Here is a 19459-nt window from a genome sequence, read left to right as displayed (position 1 = left end):
CGTAATCTTCGAGAAGATCTTAATGTCAACATTTAAACTTTCAATTTTTACTTATTTTGTGCAAAACTTTTGGAAAAGCTTAAATGTAACAATATAAAAAGTGTTCTACTGAAGGAGAAATTACTCTTTTCCTTTTTGTTACAAGCTTTATTTATTATCCATTCATGTATTATGCATTGACTGCAATAAAATCCGTGTTAATAACGATCTTCCAACATTCTTCATCCATGTTTTTGTGGTGGGATTGTATCTCTGCATAACTTATATTTTGCTGTGATGTTTCACTCCGCAATTGAATTGTTAAAATGCTCACATTCCGCATATCCCGCGCACATATTAAAAATCCGGCAAACGCGTTTTGCGCAATGAACAGACCAGCGCACTTTGCTCCCTAATTCAATATTTTTTTTTGAAAAGTATATTCAAAGAAATATTTCACCGAAACTCATTCTGAATAAAAACACCAACAAGGCTGGAGAAAATAAAAATTCTAGATATATCTATACGTTCGAGTCTGTAAATTACATACATGCCGGAAAAATATCCAGTTTGTTTTTCGCTGCCATCAGCCCGACTTTCGTGTAAGTCACTAAAGTCGAAAACCAACAGCCGTTCCGTAGCCCCTTTAATATTGACAATTTGATCTAACGTTTGTGTCTTATACTTCGCATGTACTGCAAATATTTTCTATCTGGCATATTCCCTTGGACTTCCAATATTTTCTGCAAAAAGCTACTGCATAATCGCAGAAAGTTAAAATTTTTCGAACTTGTCACGATACTTCAGAAGTTTTGAAACTTTGCAAATTAATGATAAGTCATTGAAGGTTCATTTCTAAGATGGTCCATTTGAATAAGTCAATAAATCTCACGTGACCTTTTAAAAAGCTGTTAAAATGTGTTATTTAGTCTTCTACATACTTCCAGAACAAAATTAAAAACTTGAAAACTGTCAATCGTATTGGAAACGTCATAATTTGAACAAACATCGGGTTTTTGCAATCAAAATTAGTCATCAGATGGCCACTTATTGTGCGATTCAAAATTATTTGGAAATAAATTTATTTAAAAACAGAGTGTTCTTTTTAAAAAAAATAAAAAATATAATGGCTATAAAGTCATTTAAGTTTTCTTAATTCAATTATAGTGTTTGTAAACAAATGTCGCACTGAGAAATATAATACTCTCTTCACTCACTACCTTGCTAAAGACTATTTCATCGGTTTAAAAAAAATCCTCAATCATAAGTTTTTGTTTAGCTTGATGTATAAAATCACTTTAAATGATAAGAATACAAGATGAGTCCAAGAACTCAAAGAGCACATTTTATCCTTAATCTAATTTAACATATACATCAAATGAAACTTGTTGTGGTACTGTGAAATAAGTAGATTAATTATTATTATTATTATTATTATTATTATTATTATTATTATTATTATTATTATTATTATTATTATTATTATTATTATTATTATTATTATTATTATTATTATTATTATTATTATTATTATTATAATATTATTATTATTATTATTATTTTTATTATTATTATTTTTATTATTATTATTTTTATTATTATTATTTTTATATTATCATTATTTACCCAGGATAGTCTTTTCAGTTCCTAATAGAACTGTTATCAATAAGTCTCTGGCAAGACTCTGGCAAGGTTTGAACCCAAGACCTTCCGCACGGGAGGCGAACGTTCTACTACAAGGCCACCAGTCAGTTCAAGATATTAGCATTATTCTAAAAGCTGCATAAGGTATTTTAATATGTTTAATACTTTACTTTAATTCCGTGTTAATCCCCTCTCCTCTCCCAATCTCCATAGATTAATGTTTTAGTAAAGTATTAATACAACTTGAAACATCTAGTTATTTCACTTTTGCCTATAATTGATTAAGTTGAAAACATATCAGAATGTAAAAGTAACAAGAACGAATTTAAAGCGCAGTGCATTATGGTAGTTCTTTTTTTAACACTATTCAGGTCAGAAATTTTGGTTCATGCTCAGCCATTGCTTTTCAGGTCCAGTATTTTTTTATATTCTTATTACATATTTTTATATTTTTACATTTTCTAGTGAAACATGATTTTTATTTTTAAATGTATTGATCATTATGCGTTAAGTTCTGTTTTTTCTATTAAAAAACAAGCACCTGATCTGGTCCCGATTATTAAATATTTCTTTGATTTCACATGTTCAGGCCAGGTATTAATAATGACGGACCTAACTGCAGACGGTTGCACAGATGCTTCTGTCTTCCCTTGGGATGAAGTTAAGGTTGATCTGCTGATATTACTGTACACTTGCGAAAAAGCAATTACGGAGCCCATTGAAGTTTCTATTGACGATATTTTATTGCAGATGGAGTAGTTCATTCGTATTCTCGTGCAAGTTCAAACATGGACCGATGATACTACCACAATAAATAATATCGTGCAGCTAACTTAGAACTGTCTTGCAATGCGACTTCAGCAAATTGAGAGATTATTCATGCGTGATATAAACTCTCAAAATAGCTGCAACTGTGTGCAAGCGAATTATATTTCTCCATTCACAGTAACCTTGTTAAGACAAAATAAACCTGCACTTTTTACTTGTTTTCCTGGTGGATCAAATTTTGACATACCTTGTTTTATGTCGGCCAGCCTCCGCTATGTTAGACATACCTGGTTTGCAATTGCAGATAGGCTCCTAGTTTCTAGAGGGACAATTGACAATTGGTGAAAGAGTATAACTTAGAGGAAATAGGTAGACTTTCTTATATTTCCGTTGATGATTTGCGCGATATCATGTTATGGATCATTTTCCATATTGTTCAGCCATTTAAAGTCGCTTGATCGTATAATTTGACAACTCTGTATTCGGAATATTCTATCCGACTTCGATCCAGAGAATGCCTGACTACGATGGGCAATAGGGCTTTGTCATGCATGGCGGTATCGATGGATTTTCGTGATTAATAGTATTTTTACGATGTGCAAATAACAATAGAGCTAGCACCGTGCGGGACTGATATGGATGGGGAAAACTTATTTGTATGGCAGTCAATGGAAGAAGTACGAGGTGATAATCGCGGCTGTACATCTCATACTCATAGCTACAGCATCTGACGCTTAAATCAACAGTAAAATAAAAAAAACTTCCATTTTTCAACAAACTCACACAGTAAGAATAAAAAATGCAGTTAAAAACAGACACGACATTTACGTTACACTTTACCACACACCGACTCTATGTTTATTCGTCTATTCCCTTCTCTGTTTGCGCAGACACCGCACGTATTGCAGACTAGCATCAAAATTTGCTGACTACTTTTCCGCGCCATGCAGGACTGGGTACTGAGTCTGAATGGCATTCTATATGGCTGCAGAAAAACACATGCTGAATATAAAAAGACTGAACCTGAAAAGCGATAGCTAAACCTGAACCCCGATATTTTTACCTGAATTTTGCTACAAAAAACCAACCATATTGCAGATTATTATTGAACTGAAAAACGCAACTTTTTCTACGCACCCCTTTATTTGTTCAACCTAAAACCCAATTATTAATTCTTGATACATTTCCCAACCCACAAAATCCCTGTTTATTTCCAGCAACTTACATCAAAATAAGTAAAAACGGGGTACATAATAAAAATATATGCCAAATAAATAACAGTTTATATTTATTCACTCACTGTCCTCGGGAATATAATTTTGATCAGAATTGGAAATTCTATCTTGTAAAATTCACAAAAAATTGATTGTTATTTTTATTAATTTTCTTTTATTATCATGCTATTCTCTCGTACTTGCTATTCTTGTCTTCAGGAAAAATATGTAAGAAGAACATTTTGCTTCGGTATGTACTTAAAAATCGGCAACCGGCTTAAGAGATTACCGTAAGCCTGCATGGATGTTATGATAATAAATAGAAGACTGATTACAACTGGTCTTGATGTACCAAACGGAAGTTGTTATTTCATCCAAGTTGTATTTCTTTCTAGACAAGACACTATGTTACAAGAAAAAAATAATCAAAAAGAATATATTAAGAAAATGTTAGCAGTGATGAGTTGATTTCTGTGGTTGCTTATATCGCTGGGGTTGTTTTAAAAACATTAAAGTATGTCTTGTAGTCACGCTGAGAAATTTAAGAAGTTTGGAAAGAAAAATTAATGGAGGCTAAAGCAAAGGTATGAAAACTTTTTAACTGCAGAAAAAAACGTTTTTAATAATAAATCGATTCATGAAACAGAGGTCTAAAATTGTATGAAGTTTCTGCTGACATCAGCTGATTTACTAAAAATATCACGCTTGATTTAATATCGCACTCTCCCTCGCAGGTAACCACACAAAATACGTCGTATGCAGGCGCATACGCCTTAATGTCAAAATATTTTTTAAAAAAGCGTATAATAAGATAAGAAAAAAGCACGCTGGCACTCCATCTATTTATTTGTTCCTTAGTCTATACTTTTGATGTTTTTTTCTGTAAACTTTAAATTTCTTTCTGCGCTTATTCTTTTTGCACTTCTGTCCACACAACAAGTGTTGGCTTTGCTTTCCTATTAAGCATGATCCTGAGTTACAATTGTAAGAAAAACCTGGTCTAACTAACTAACTAAGTTTTGTATACTCCCTAACATACTCAATTGATAGTACGAAAAATCACTCTAGGTCTCCTGGCTAAGAAAAAATACCATAAATATGGTGAAATATATTTAAATAGCTTCGTGCATTTATTTATATTTTTTATATCTATACGAAGTAGGCATATTGCTATACGAAGTGATAGCTATAGATGCATACTGTAAATGGAACACCTGGTCTTATCTTTCTCATATGCCTAGATATTGTTCTGGTCTGGGAACAAGGTTGATACCCGTGTCACAAATTTTTGGCCCACCAACTATCACTTTCCATAGAGAAATCCACTAAAGAGTCATACTGATAATAGTTAAAAATAGGTACGTGGTCTCCATGAACGTCCCAGAGAGTTATTATATCCTCAAATTATATCCTCAAGGCTAAGCTATTTTATGACCAGTTCTCATTAATAATCCTCCCCGGCAGACAATCAACTTTTTGTGCGTCCCCAGCATTGCAATAGTTCCACGTTTTATAGAACGTCCTCACAAGTTATAGTGCACGAGCATTTTGAATTTATCAAATTTTCTATTCTTCGTTTATGTTGTTAGATTAAACATCTTGAATATAAATTTTCGCCGACACCAGATCGCCCGTTGCTTTCGAATTATTGGTCCTTGACAGCCACTTCATGGATTGTTCTATAATGCGAACCTTAAACGGTGTTGATCGTGTTTACACGTCGGATAGTCTAGTTGACTAAACTTTCTTTGACTATTTAAAAACTTTTTCTTTCATGCGAAAGTTTAGACGCAAACGAATGTGTGAGAGCAAATCCCTAATTTCAATCTCCAATGAACACAAAATAATTTCTCAGAGCAAACCCCGAATTAAAATTAATCAATAAGCACAAAGCCAGCGTGGTCACGTATCTTACCCTTTTAACAACTACAAGAATTATCTTTGTTCGGGCAAATAAGGCAGGCCATTCGGTGATGAAAAATATGATGCTGGGTCTCCTGTCTGCCTGGCAGGACTTTCTTTTTAAGTTTAGTTACAGTTAATCTCTCTTCAACTAACACTACAAGAAACGGATGATTCAAACAACAGCTATTATAATGACCCTTCAGAATACTGCTTTTAGTTATCATTCTTAAATGCAATATTCTAAGCATGAACACTCCTGCGGAGGTATGTTTGACATAAATTTACCAGGACAAGTGCTCACGAATATGTTCTTTTGTGTTCTTGATCGATATTTCGGAACATCACTTGTTGGAGAAATGGACGCACTCCATATTTCCCGTATTTGTCGGTAACGGGTTCTTCTTCTTGTGCGTTTTATCAGTTCCATCGCGAGTAACACGAGATACTTGTTCACAGCAGCCATTTTAAATAGATTGATGCATAATTTGTTTTGTTTTTAGTTACCAGCGTTAGGCCGCAAGTGCTACTACCATGCGCTAATGTCACACATTTACATAATGAATTTTCAATAACGCCAGCGTAGTTAATCTTAACGCTTTTCAGCGCTTTTTAGTGTGTACCAGGCTTGATAGTGAATTTTAATGACGAATTAAGGTGTTTTTTACAACTCTCAAAAAGTCAAGAAATATTAGCATCTGAATGATTAAGAAGAGGGATATGTTTTTTAAAATTTAGGTGTGGCAGGAAAAAAGAATGAAAAAAAAAAATGAAACAAACTGTAAGTATTGTTTATATTACAACCAAAATAAAAACATAAAGTTGTTTAAAAACATCAGAAGTAAAAGTAAGTATTCTAACGGTTATTTAAGGTTTTTCAAAAAACACAACGAAGGAGAGCAATCAGTGCATCACCTCCTTTTAATTGTTTAAGACTACATAGTGTAATGGTGCCTTTATTTTAAAACTTAGTTTTCACATAGCAAAAAATTGTAACCGTAAGGTCAGGCGCATGTAAAATTACTATTATTATCATCATTATTAACGTAAAAAATTACCCCATTAAAATCAACTTCTTATAATTTATATTATACCAAACACCCTCTCCCACCTCGTCTGGAATGTTGAGATTTAAGTATATATTTACGGTTAATATTATTTAGCAACTCTACGAAGGAGTGTTAGGACGCTCTTTAACAAAGCAAATCTAACTCTACGAAGGAGTGTTAAGACGCTCTTTAACAAAGCAAATCTAACAGTTCTCTACGAAGAATGTTAAAATGATTCTCAACAAAGCAATTCTTAACAGTGACGTTCATAAAACTCTGTGGAAGAGGGTGTTTTTACAAATCTCCACCGTATGACACAAATAAACACAAGGCTTTGCCCCATGTTATAATTTATCTACACTATCTATATATCTTTTCTTACAAAAGTGATGTACCACTTTCAAGTAAAATAAAAAATTGTGTTATTAAAATAGCCTGTCGTGTATAGAAACTCTGAAGATTGGGAGGTTAGCAAAGGTAATCGAGACAACGGGATATACAGAATTCAATCCAAGAATAAGGGATGAACTCTATTTGTGATGCGAAATAAATAGGCGAGAACAACGAGACCACGCGAGACTAAAAACGACTTTTTGTCAAAAAATCAAAGTCGCCTTAGAGATAAAACTTTTAACAGTGGTATATTATATAAAATAGAAAAAAAACAATAAATAAGTGTATAAACAGTCCCGCATTTACAGCCCCGCATATACAGTCAAAAATATGCAGCATATCAACTCGGGTTTACTCACTCCGAGTCTCCGAAAAAAACCAGAAAATCTTTATTCACGAATTCAAATTCGATTTGTCACGTGACATTGTCGAACCATCAAAATCGAATAAGTATCAACCAATCATATACAAGCATCACAAAATAATTTCCACGCATTTGATATGCACATCTCCAGGCTCGAGGAAAATCTTCACCATCTTTTTTATAATGGAGATCACCAACTTTATTAATAGAGATACTTAGACTTTCAGAGGCTTCTTGTCGTCATCTCCATATTGTCCGATGAACGAGCCATCTTCGTTAAACTTCGTATCCTCTCCATAATCGTCCAAGCTACCTTCATCGTCGCTTAGTGGTTCTTTTTGAATAGAATTCTGACTAGCGCTACGTACAGGCTCTTTATGATTTCTAAAAAAAGAAAAGCAACCACACCATGTTATGTGTTACATAAACAAAAGCAGCAAACCACTTCAAACCGCACATTCGTATAAAGTTTTGCGCAACGCCCTGTCTTACTTACTTGATAGCGTCGCCATTAACTTCATCCATCGGCAGGTCTGCATAGTCTTTCAAAGGTTGACTATCCCAGCCTCCTCTATCTTTTTCTTTTTCACCAACTAAAACAAGAGAAAAATGGGTAAAAATATGGCAATGGTTGTATTGAAGTGTGATGCTTAGAATAAGCGAAAAGCCGAAAGTACAGCCCAAAGCCTTCTAGCAGAGCAGCGAATCAACATACTTTACCAACAACAAAAGTTTTCTAAAAATTTCCAGGTATGATTTTTAAAAATCTGAATTTTGCGTGAATTTTTTTCGCGCAATATTTGTAAAAAAACTAGAGAAGAAACGTTGTTAACTGAATTGTTTTGGAAAAAATACATATTGAAAATACTTAATACATCCACAAGAATAAACAAGTACAAAAATAAATATGCTTTAGTGTAAACCACACCTAACAGTAACATGTACGAGAGAGCTTAAACATCAATCTAACAAATATATAATTGCATCCAGAAAACTCTTTTATTACTTCAAAGAAATGATAATGATTCCAAACCTATTGATTGCAAGAGCAAGCAAACAGTCTACGTCTTACCTGGATATTTCCCACCGCGTCGATTACAACAACAATATATCAAAAGAATAATTATAATCAGCAAAATGATCAAACAGATAAGAATAATAAACCAGATTTTCGCATAAAATGGATCGTCTGAACTTTCTTTGGCAGGCACAACGATTGGTTCACTCGGTGTCCCCTCCACCTTCTCGCTTTTACCACTAACACCTAGACTATTCTCTCCAGCCGTCCAAATAATGTACCTTGTATACTCCAGTTTATCTAGTTCGAGCCATGCTTTATCTGGGTAAGCTTGGGATACGTTCTTCACCACGGGGTTGTCACCTGGAAGAATATAATCCCAATCAACGGTTGAAATAGCCCGCATGATTCATAAATAAAAATAAAAACGATTTTGCACTGGTTCACAACAGGTGACTCTACAGCGAAATATGTTATATGAAATAAATTAAATCAATCAATCAATCAGTCAATGGAACGGCACTTACTTTCTTTCTTGTAATAAAACACTCGAAATTTGTTGGGAATATCACCAATGTAATTTGCAGGTAGTGTAAAGGTCACGTTAAGAATAGAACCATTAACTGCATACACAATGGGCTTTCCAGGTTTGCCAGGGGCTAAAAAAAATCAAAGTATAAAAATTCACGACACCACCCGACGAAGGAGAGCACGAAGCCAGTAGCTTGAACAGAAAACACAAAACAAAGCTCTCGGTCACGGCTTGAACGTAAATTCCTGATTCTGCCTCGAATGCCCAAAACACACTGATAATATTTGAAGGAATATGAAAGCCCAAATCAAAGTTAATACGAAAGCAGGTTTTTTTAGGCCATTCAGAAAGCAGAGAAACTAGCAAGTGCAACTTACAGTCAGGGTCTCCAACAACAATACCGTCCATCACCCATGATTTTCCTTTACCTGCGTCAGTATTCGCCACTAACTCTACAGTGTAGTATGATAAAGGGTCAAGGTTTTTTGTAATAAAAGCTTCCTGAGCATCGCCATCTAATGTCATCGTATGTTTTACTGCTGGTTCGTCAGTTTTGTACCATCTCACTGTATATGACGTCACGTCCCCGTTCTTATCAGAGGGAGGCGTCCATGATAAATGCAGACCGCTACCAAGGATGTTGAGTTTAACGTTAGTGGGAATACCAGGTACTAGAAATACAAATGAATAACATATCTCTATATTAACAGCCTGCCTTCTGTCTATTAAAAATTGTGAAGTTGAAGGTCACCTCGGAAATTAGAGAGTGAAGCGCATACCCCAAACTTTCCGTGGAAAATTTTTTGTGTGGGACATATTTTCTAACGCAAAAACTTTCGGTACTGAAATAGTCCTAGTCATATAGGGGTGACAACAGTTGGAGAAATGACAAACTAAAAATACGAAACTTTTGTGCGACGAATTTAGAATACTGACTTCAGATCATAGTCTAGAGTTGTTTTAAGCGCTTCTTTACCGTAGACACAGAAAATTTACTGAACATAATCCAGGCGATGAACATTATATCCGATAGGGTGTGGCACATTCGCAGACACCAAAAGTACCTTTCGTTTAAAGTTATGAGACATAGTCATACCTCCTATGTCGGTTTTGAACGACACTTCCTGACTTTTTGGTCCAGCTCCATTCGCATTAAGGGCTGCTACAGCAACTTTATAATCTTTGTTTGGTTGTAAACCAGTCACATTGCCACCATCTTTAGTAGTGACATCTTTATAATCAGTTCCAGGTGATTCCCTTCTTTTGCGTGTGCTAGCACTATCAACCCGGTAATAAATCTAAAAGGCATATGAAGTCAGTAGCAATGTTTTTTAAGACGAATTCTACTAGCTATCCCTCAGTTTCATCCACCCCTCACTTCCAACTGTCCTTCAGATTGCTTTTAGAAAACCTATATTCTTCTCCTTGTCTGTAAGGATGTATGAAAAACATTTTTAGACCTGTATAAACGTATAGTAACGGATGAAACAACGAATAAACCCTCAATCTTAGAGAGTAAAATTGATACTTACCCTGTATCCTGTTGCTCTTTCCACTTCATCCCATGATAAAACCACATGAGTTGATGAGGTGGAGACCACTTTGACGTTTTTAACTGCAGATGTAATTGCTACAACACGAAGTTGATAAATGATTAGCAATAACAGATTTTTAACAAATAAGGCACAGTGGATTAATTATATACTAGTCGATAAACCCGTCGCCTTTATTGTATAGAGATTGAAACGATGAAAATTAATATGGTGTACTTTTCACAGTTACAGAGATATTGGGGTTTAAAGATATTTTAATGACATCATCAATCCGTCTGTTCCTAAACGCGTAGATTGGTCCAGCTTTAGGAAATTAGTCCTAGGTGGTGCATTTCCACTCGTTTCCAAGGTAAAAGTGAGCTGCAAAGGCTTCACCAACTTTAATAATATCAATGACGTTAGTCTTAGAAATAAAATAATGTTTAAATAGGCGATAAACAAATTAGGCTTGAATTTCCGTATTCTTCAAGAGGAAAAAAACTTCTTTGAAAAGCCGAATTTTGGCATGGTTCGGTATTTTCAGACAGAGACAAACTTTTCGTATTAATTTAAGAGATAAAAAAAGATGTTGATGTACCTTTATCACCAGACGTCATCACTTCAATTTTCGACTTTGGTCCACTGCCGTATTTATTTTTTGCTTGAACAAACACCTCATATTTTTCGTTGGAACCTGGATCTGGCACAACAAAACTTGTCTGATCTCCAGGTAATGTTGCATTGACGAATTCTGATGGTGGCTTTGTTACTTTACGGTAGCCGACAACAATCTTATAATCTGGTCCTGGTTTGTGCATTTTATCTAATGGCTATAGGAAGAAAATCAGACACACAGGTAAATTGTGTGTTTTAAAAGAGTAGTTTACTGGAACCAATAACAGCTTTAGCTGACGCATGGTTACGGAAATTTAAAGAAATTTCCGAAAGTATTTTTTATCAATAATGAATACTAAACTGTATTAAATTTACAGCATGTTTAAAAAAATCATGTTTAAAAAAATACAAGTGTCACTCTACCCCGATATTTTTGTAAAAACTTCTTCACGAATCTTGTTGACTAGACAAAATTTTTTAATAATAAATATGAAAGTATTTCTGTGTTTTGGATATCACGTTAACTTCAAATATATTTAAAATCAACAAAACGTTTTCTTGATCACACAATAAAAAGGAAGACTCACATCCCAAGTGATTGTCAACACAATACACACAATAAAAAGAGAAGACTCACATCCCAAGTGATTGTCAACTTTCCATCGCCTTCAATATTACTCCTCACGTTATTCGGGTTAAGGATTGGTGCTAAATAGTAGTGTCATATCAGTAAGCATATCTTGCTGACAAATACAATGCATGAAAATATAGCCATGAAGATTGACAATGTAATTACTTACGACCACCAGGTGGAAGGCATGCTCCAGAAGCTGTAGACTTGCTTGGTGGGCTGATCAGTTTGTCGCCTTTATACATTGACACAGCTGTTACACGGAATACAAGGTCAGCGGTTGCAGCAGGTAAATTAGCTTTTAAAAGTTCAGTAGACGTATGAGATGTTTGTTCACTATCTGGATCGTATGTGTACCATTTGTCCTTTGAACTTGCTGAAGCGTATTCGATAATATAGTACTGAACAGGTGCACCAGTTGCAACGGACGCAGTCCATGTCAAGTTGACATTTTTCATGCTGCTGCAGTCACCAGATATTTTTACGTTGGTTGGCTTCAAAGGTTTGGCTAAACAATAGTATTTTTAGTTGTGAGTAAAAAACAATAAACATTTTATTATGGTACAATGCTGACAAGTTTAAAAACAAGCACCTATTATAATAATCTTCCCAACTTTTTGGTCCTCTGACACAGTTCTTGGACCATCTGTGGTATACACCCGACAAGTGTAGTTTGCTGCATCGCTTAGTTTTAAATATTTAAAAAATATGATACGCGCAATTCCTTTGTTTCTTCTTTCTTTATAGACGCGTTCATCAAATTGTAACGGTGCACCATTTTTCATCCATTCAAAATTGACATTAAGTTTCTTTTCGTAAATAGCATCACAAAACAATTGTAATAATGGCATTCCTTCAACAGCAGTACGTTCTGCGGGTGGCTTGTTTATGACAGTTCGTTCTAAAAATACACACAAAAAACAATAAATGGGATGTGGCATTCACGTTTAGGTGAAATAGGATATGTTGACAATAACCAGAATGTTTAATGACATTTGTGGTATATATCACAATTATTCAAGCAGATATCCCTGCTTTAATGACCAATACACCAAGTCACAAAAACAAGGGTTGCTAATTCAATAAAAGCATCTAAAGATGCACAACAAGATTCCACAATGTTCACGAGTTTGCATCATTATTTAAACTTTTTAAGTTTCACAAAAAGAAAAACATTTCTGCTCTTGGATGTAATCAATTGTGTACACTCAAGTGGACTTTCACTAAGAGTACCTGTAAATCAAGCAACTTATCTCATCATGAAAATTCCATTAAAAAATGATTTTATAAATGCTACATGCAAATGCTGGATAGCTGGTTTACAGATTGTTTATGACAAATCTAATCTTATTGTGCATTGTCGAGTCGTTGGTATAGAGTTACTTTGCAGGACAAAGATTGTTGTTAATATCAAATGTACGTTGTTGACTGTTTTTCCAACCATCAGGAAATGTTGATCAGTGTAAATAATGTGCTAGGCCAATACATACCAACTACTTTGACTGTGGTCACACTCTCTTTTGCACCTTTAACATTAATTGCTTCACATTTGTACTCTCCTCCGTCAGTCTCAGCAGCGTTTGATACAACCACAGTAGAATTACTATGAACTGTAAAATGGTCCTTTGTTTCAATCTTGATGTTGTTGCGATACCAAGTCTTAAGAGGTGCAGGACCACCTGTAGCATTGCAATAAAGTGAGTTTACTTCTCGCTTGAAGAAATATGTTGGATTTTCAGGCATTTTTCCAAACAATGGTAGAACAGCTGCAACAAGAAACATCAACAAGGTATTGAAACAGGCATTTCACCAAAATATGATTCAGTCAAGAAAGGTAAACAAAAGAACTTACGTTCAATACTAACAAATCCTGGAGAAACTGTTGTTCTCAAATAGTTTGTCGCAAGACACATATACACACCACTATGCTGAAATTCTGGCAACAGTATTGTTAATGTGCCATTTGATATTTCACGCTCAGTGCTATAATAAAACAAGCATGGTGTGTTTCGAGAATGTTGATTAAAAAAGAACTAAACAAAAATATACAACACTCAAGCAATGCTTACTTTGAAGTGATAATAGTACCATTGTGATACCAGGTGTAACTCACAGCTGGAAATCCATCAGCCACGCATGTTAGAACCATAGGCGAGTGATAATTAAAGGATATTTTTCCAGGCAATTCCTTTTTGAAAGATGCACCATCTAATAATATTTTAGACTTTTAACTAACACTAAATTATACCAATTTAAAAATTAAAGCTGACAAAAGGAAAAAAACAACTCAAAAACACAAGCTTCTCCAATACTATATATCTACACTTCAGCTAAACTTACGATGAACGATAAGCCGGCCTTCCTTCTCATCTGATGCAAGTGGATTTTTGGCAAGGCATTTATAAATACCAGCATCGTTTTTTTTCACACGAAGTATGTCTAGTTTCATACTTCCGTCAGAAATGCGAAAGTTGTCAGCAGCTCCATCAACAAAACCTTTATTAGCATCATAGATTAAAGTACCATCCTTATACCATGATATTTTCGGCACTGGTCTAAGATTGAGAAAATGAAGAATTAACTTCAAGTATTCAGAAGAGAGTTTAAGTAATATTTTCAAATAACTTAACATCAGTATGTTAACTATATGTTAACTTTTCCAAGTTTAAGTTTGTCCTCAAAATTAAAGAATTAACAAGTTAATTTTCACCTTTTTCTAAATAGGAAAGAGATGACTAAGTATGCATTATAAACAGAGAAATTTAGAACAAAATTTTACTGAAAAAGGCCGCTTCCTTAAACTTCAAATTTTTGGATTTTATCATTCTTTTTTACTTATTTCGGACTTTTAAATGAAAGTGAAAAATCGTTTAAATTACAATTTATGCTGCATACAATTTAAAAAAAATTTTAAAATGATTGTAACAATACCTTCCAGTGGCTCCACATACAATATTTTTTATAGTGTTCTCAACACCCACAAATTCTTCATCCATGTACGAAACTAACTTTGTAGGAAATGTTTGGTTTGTAATATCTAAACATACATAGAACCTATGAAAAGCACTATATGCATAAAAAATAGTACAGCATGTTAAAAAAAAGGGAGGGTGCAGTATTGAAAACTTCATTAATTTAGGGTGGAAAATTCTACACTTTATTTGTTGTAAACTTTCATGGCAAGTGTATTTTTACATGTGTCAAAAATAAAGAAATGAACGCTAGATTTTACCAATTATATCGGAGAAAGCCATGAAACTCCTTTTGTACCAGCAAGACTATTTAAACCACACAATAATATGTGGTATGTTACGTGCTTTGCCATGTTTAAATTTCGTAAAAATTTAAATTCTATGAAAAGACATCTCAAGTGAATAGTGTGTATGGAAGAATCCTTATGACATGGGTCCACCCCTTTAAAATGTAAAAAAAAGTCATTATTTTCTACTTTTTTAGCTATGAAATTCTAATCTATCACAGTTTCTGAAAAACTTTTTTTGTACCACTTTTAGGGATTTTTTAAAGGTTTTTCTCACCTTTTTTAGTGGGTTATCACTTTTCTAGGATTTAAGGTATAATTTTATAGTCTTGAAGTGTAACAACAGCAGTCTGTTTGTAGAAGGTTAGGTGAAACAACTATGGCGTGTAAACTGAAGAAAAAAATTTTACAACAAAGGACCAGTCAACTTTAAAACTAACCTTCACCATATTCGATTTTATAATTGACACTTTGATGTGCTTCTTTTTCATTATACAGAATGCAACTAATTCCTCCAAGCTTGTTAATTTTTTCAACATCAGATTGTTTAAGGAACGCAAATGAAATAGCGCCATGTTTGCCCACAAACATATGTGACAATGGCGATCCAGTATCCCAGATTATTGGTGCTTGGTTAGGTTTCATAACACCCCAAAAGTATATTTGTCCTCTTCCTTCAGTGTGTTTGGGGCATGGTATTTTGAAAGGTGCTCCAAGCTTTGCTTGAACTGTTTTCAGTGCAGCAGTAGATTTAAAACCTTTATCAAAATCTCCAATGGCTAAAAAATATTGATGTACAACTAAAAAATCATTCTGTCCTACAAAGCATGGATATTACAAAAATCATCATACTTATCATGCTATTATTATACAAAGTCTAAATCTTGTTATAAAAATCATTATAAAATCATTATAAAGAATCAACACAAAACTCTAACATTGGACTAAATAAGCAAACTGCAAAAATATGATGTACTGGAAAGATTTAAGGTCTGGAATAGTACATGTTTAACAAATTTAAAGAAAAATAAGAGCAAAACTTTCATAGTTTAAGTTACGTGCAGTTTAAAAAAGACAAAACACATGTTGGCGCCAATCAAATTTTTTTGCTAAAATGTTGGCATTCTCCTTGGTATTTGTAAGGGCATGAATTAGAAAGTACGGGCATGAATTAGAAAGGCTGTGAACGGCAGTACAAACACAGTACACTGTAAAAAAACATGACAACACATAACTTACTAGCCACTCTTAATAATAATTCTCCAAAAGTTGTTCCATAGTCATTCTTTGCATAGCAACGATACACTCCTGCATTGTGCATTTTAACTGAGTAGACTGTTAACCTGGAATTTCCGGATGAAATTCGATGTTGGTCATCATTTTGAATTTCTGTCCCGTTAAATGTCCATCTTAAAGTTGGTTTAGGATCTCCAGTAGAAGAACATGTCATTGCTACATTATCTTTGCCTGAAAAATTTACCAGTGGAAGGGACTCTCCATGCTCAACGCTTATGACCCTTGGAATAGCTAAATAAGAAATAAAAAATTTTTGGAAGATAACAGTATTTCCATAAAAAAGAGAAATATTTAAGGAGGTTTTAATGGGAAAGACACAAGCCAAACACAGATTATATCTGTACCTATGTTATATCTTCATGCATTTTGAAAATAAAAACATGTGATGTTAAAAATCATATAGCCTTATAGAAAGTTGTTCAAAGTCTACTTTTACAGGCGTGGAAACAAGGCGACAATCTTTTTTCTAGTTGTTTTGTCTATTAACTCTTTTTTCCCATGTTGTTTTAATAACTGAGCTCTGCAAGTGAAGCAAAAATTGTGGAGCATGTTTGCTACATATTTGCTAGCATATATATACCAACAGTTTGGTTGAAAAAAAGACGGATAGTTTAGTTGGTAGAGTTAAAGTTTAAACTACGTAAGTATAAATGTTTTAAAATGGCAATAAATGAGAGCCTAAATTTTGCTCATAAGTGCGTTTGTAAAATTTCGAAGAAAATCAACGTGGTCAATTTCATGCTAAATTAACACAACCAAAATGGAGTTTACATGGATGGCCTAAGGCGCATGGAAAAACATGACCAAGATTAGATATGTTTCATGCCCCTAGCACTGTCTTTTGTGTTATAAAGAAGATTTACAGGCATTCACTGTTGACAAATAAAATCAGATCATCTAAAACATTAAGCAAAAAGTGTGTCACATGCCACAGCATAATAAAAAGACCACAGATCTATGACTTCAATTTTGCATGCGATATACAATGTGGACATATTCCATCAATTTGTGACTTCCAAATGATTTATTTTTCCTCAAATGTTTTTTTCTTCATGATTTTGTAGGAAATGGAATTGAATAAAACATGCAATAGATGTGGCTATGCGCACTCCAACATTTATTGGTCTATACATTTCTATATCACTGTATATTATTTTATACATAATAATTTTGAGAAAACATACTTACACCACTGCAAACTTTGGTGAATTGACAACAGCAGTATCGTGCATATTAGATAATAATTTGCTAACATATTTATAGTAATACTAAAAAATAAAAAAATAGAACTTTTAATGTTTCTGTTGATGCAATGTTTATTAGCAAATTTACACATAGAAAAACAAAACAAAAAAGGCTATTGATACAGAAACAAATTTAAACCTTTAAATACTATAAATCTTCAACACTGGTTTGAAACAAGAAAATATCAGAAAATATCAGACATAAATATCACAAAATCCAATTCTTCTAATCAATGTTTTCCTCCTTAGTTTGTTTGACAACTTTTGAAATTGTGTTGAAAGTAGGAAGTGATTAGACATATAATTGTCTTGATCAAAACTATAATTAAAGCCCTATCCATAGAAGACTTTCAGCATGTTTCTACTTTATATTTTGTATATATCTAATTAGTGATTGAGAAATGTGATAAAATTAGAAATTTTAAGAGAAATTTGCCCTTTTGATTACTGTCTGTAAAATTTGTTGCATTTTCACATGCATTTTTAAATTCTCCGTGAAAAACTGAATAAACATGTTTGTTTTCATCATTTTCCTACAAATATTTTTCCTAGAAAATTTATAAAGTGGATAAGCCTTTATTTACTGACATCTCCAGAAACCCTGGTCAAAATAAACGTATTAATTTTCATATGGTACGTTTTTTATGGGATCATCTCCACAATAGTTTCAAAAATAATCTTTTCAATTCGTAAAATTTTTTAGAAACAATCTCTATACGACTTTGAAGCGATTTTAAAATATTTCTTTGCCAAAAAAATCGTTTCAAATTTGATTCAAATCGTTTAAAAATTATAAAAACGGGATCGCAGGAAGCGAAAAACATCACAGTAAATCATTTAAAAATTATCAAAACGCAATCGTAAGAAATAAAACATTGCCGTCGATCGTTTAAAATTTTTCAAAACGGAATCAAATATAGCCATAGTTGGTTTCGAAACTACGTAGTTTTATCATCCCATTCAATGAATGTGAGAAAGGAATGTCTAAAAATAGTTTCAAGCAATTAAATTAAATAAAAAATATATATTCCTGAAATATCAGTACTCCTAGCTAACAAAAAATTGTTAACATTATTCAAAAGTTAGGGTAATGACAGGGTAACAAAATAATCGTTACTCCCAAATTTGTGGCCTGTAATAGTGGAAATAATTCTTATTTTTGTGAACTTTTTCCTCTCTAAATTTTTAAGGTCAAAGGGTACCATGGTTGCCAGTATGAAAGAATGTAAAACGTTATCCTGCTTTTTTTCTTGTACTGAAGAGAAAATATACAAACAATATTGATTATTATTTGTAAAAAAAGTTCACATTTTGTTTAAATTAACATGAAAAATACAACAATAATAAACATGTCTCGTTGTTATAACACATTGATATTTATGACGTTGTTTATTTTTAAGCAAAGATAACCATTATCAGTATGATCTAAAATTCTGTGCATTTAAAAAAACAAAAATTCACTCAGGTATATTTTTTGTCTTGTTAAATTAAAGAGGAACAACAAATTTAAACAACTAAATTATTAATGGTAACCAAGTTTACAAAAAATCCCCTCACACATTACTGGGAGGGTTCTGATGTGCATTCTGTTACCCGTACATATGTCGGCCTGCTTCACTATTAAATTAAAGGATTATATAATTGTAAAAGCTAGGAGTTGTGATCGAAAAACATAACAACCACAAAGAGCTAGACACACAAAACGAACCCAAGAATTATTTCTCAAAAAAAAACCCATTGTATAAACTGTACAAACAGGAAAATAAAAGCAAAAAAAGAGCCATTCATTAGAATTGTGGGTAAACTTTTTTAAATTAACCAGACTAATGTAGTAATTAAGCTTATTTTCTGTGGTAGATAACGCAACTTTAATGATTGTATGATTTCAAATTACAATAAGTCCATTAAGACAATAAATGATGAACCACAATTACTCTATCAGTCAATATATTTTGGCACAAGCTATACATCATAACACAACATGTGATTGTCACACCAAAGGTAGTTTTAAAGGTCGAT

The 19459-nt window shown here is 33.2% G+C and overlaps 1 protein-coding gene across 1 annotated transcript; it reads right to left on the bottom strand.

The window, feature by feature from the left end:
• Positions 1–7154: 7154 nt before the first annotated feature.
• On the bottom strand, positions 7155–17521 carry LOC130626076 (fibronectin type III domain-containing protein-like). Its single transcript, XM_057441183.1, has 19 exons — positions 17385–17521; positions 16140–16427; positions 15341–15679; positions 14573–14678; positions 13982–14196; positions 13711–13849; positions 13494–13624; positions 13132–13407; positions 12234–12542; positions 11811–12149; positions 11648–11718; positions 10994–11225; positions 10396–10493; positions 9960–10161; positions 9241–9534; positions 8859–8990; positions 8386–8694; positions 7810–7906; positions 7155–7697 (listed from the first exon to the last, which is right to left on the bottom strand). The coding sequence occupies exons 1-19, from the start codon at positions 17449–17451 to the stop codon at positions 7529–7531; spliced, it is 3813 nt and encodes a 1270-aa protein (XP_057297166.1). The 5' UTR covers positions 17452–17521; the 3' UTR covers positions 7155–7528.
• Between the last annotated feature and the right edge of the window lie 1938 nt (positions 17522–19459).

Source organism: Hydractinia symbiolongicarpus, chromosome 14 (assembly GCF_029227915.1).
Source record: "Hydractinia symbiolongicarpus strain clone_291-10 chromosome 14, HSymV2.1, whole genome shotgun sequence".
Classification (NCBI taxonomy): Eukaryota; Metazoa; Cnidaria; class Hydrozoa; order Anthoathecata; family Hydractiniidae; genus Hydractinia; species Hydractinia symbiolongicarpus.
The sequence above is the reverse complement of the archived record's forward strand: the minus strand, read 5'-3'. Positions and strand labels throughout refer to the sequence as shown.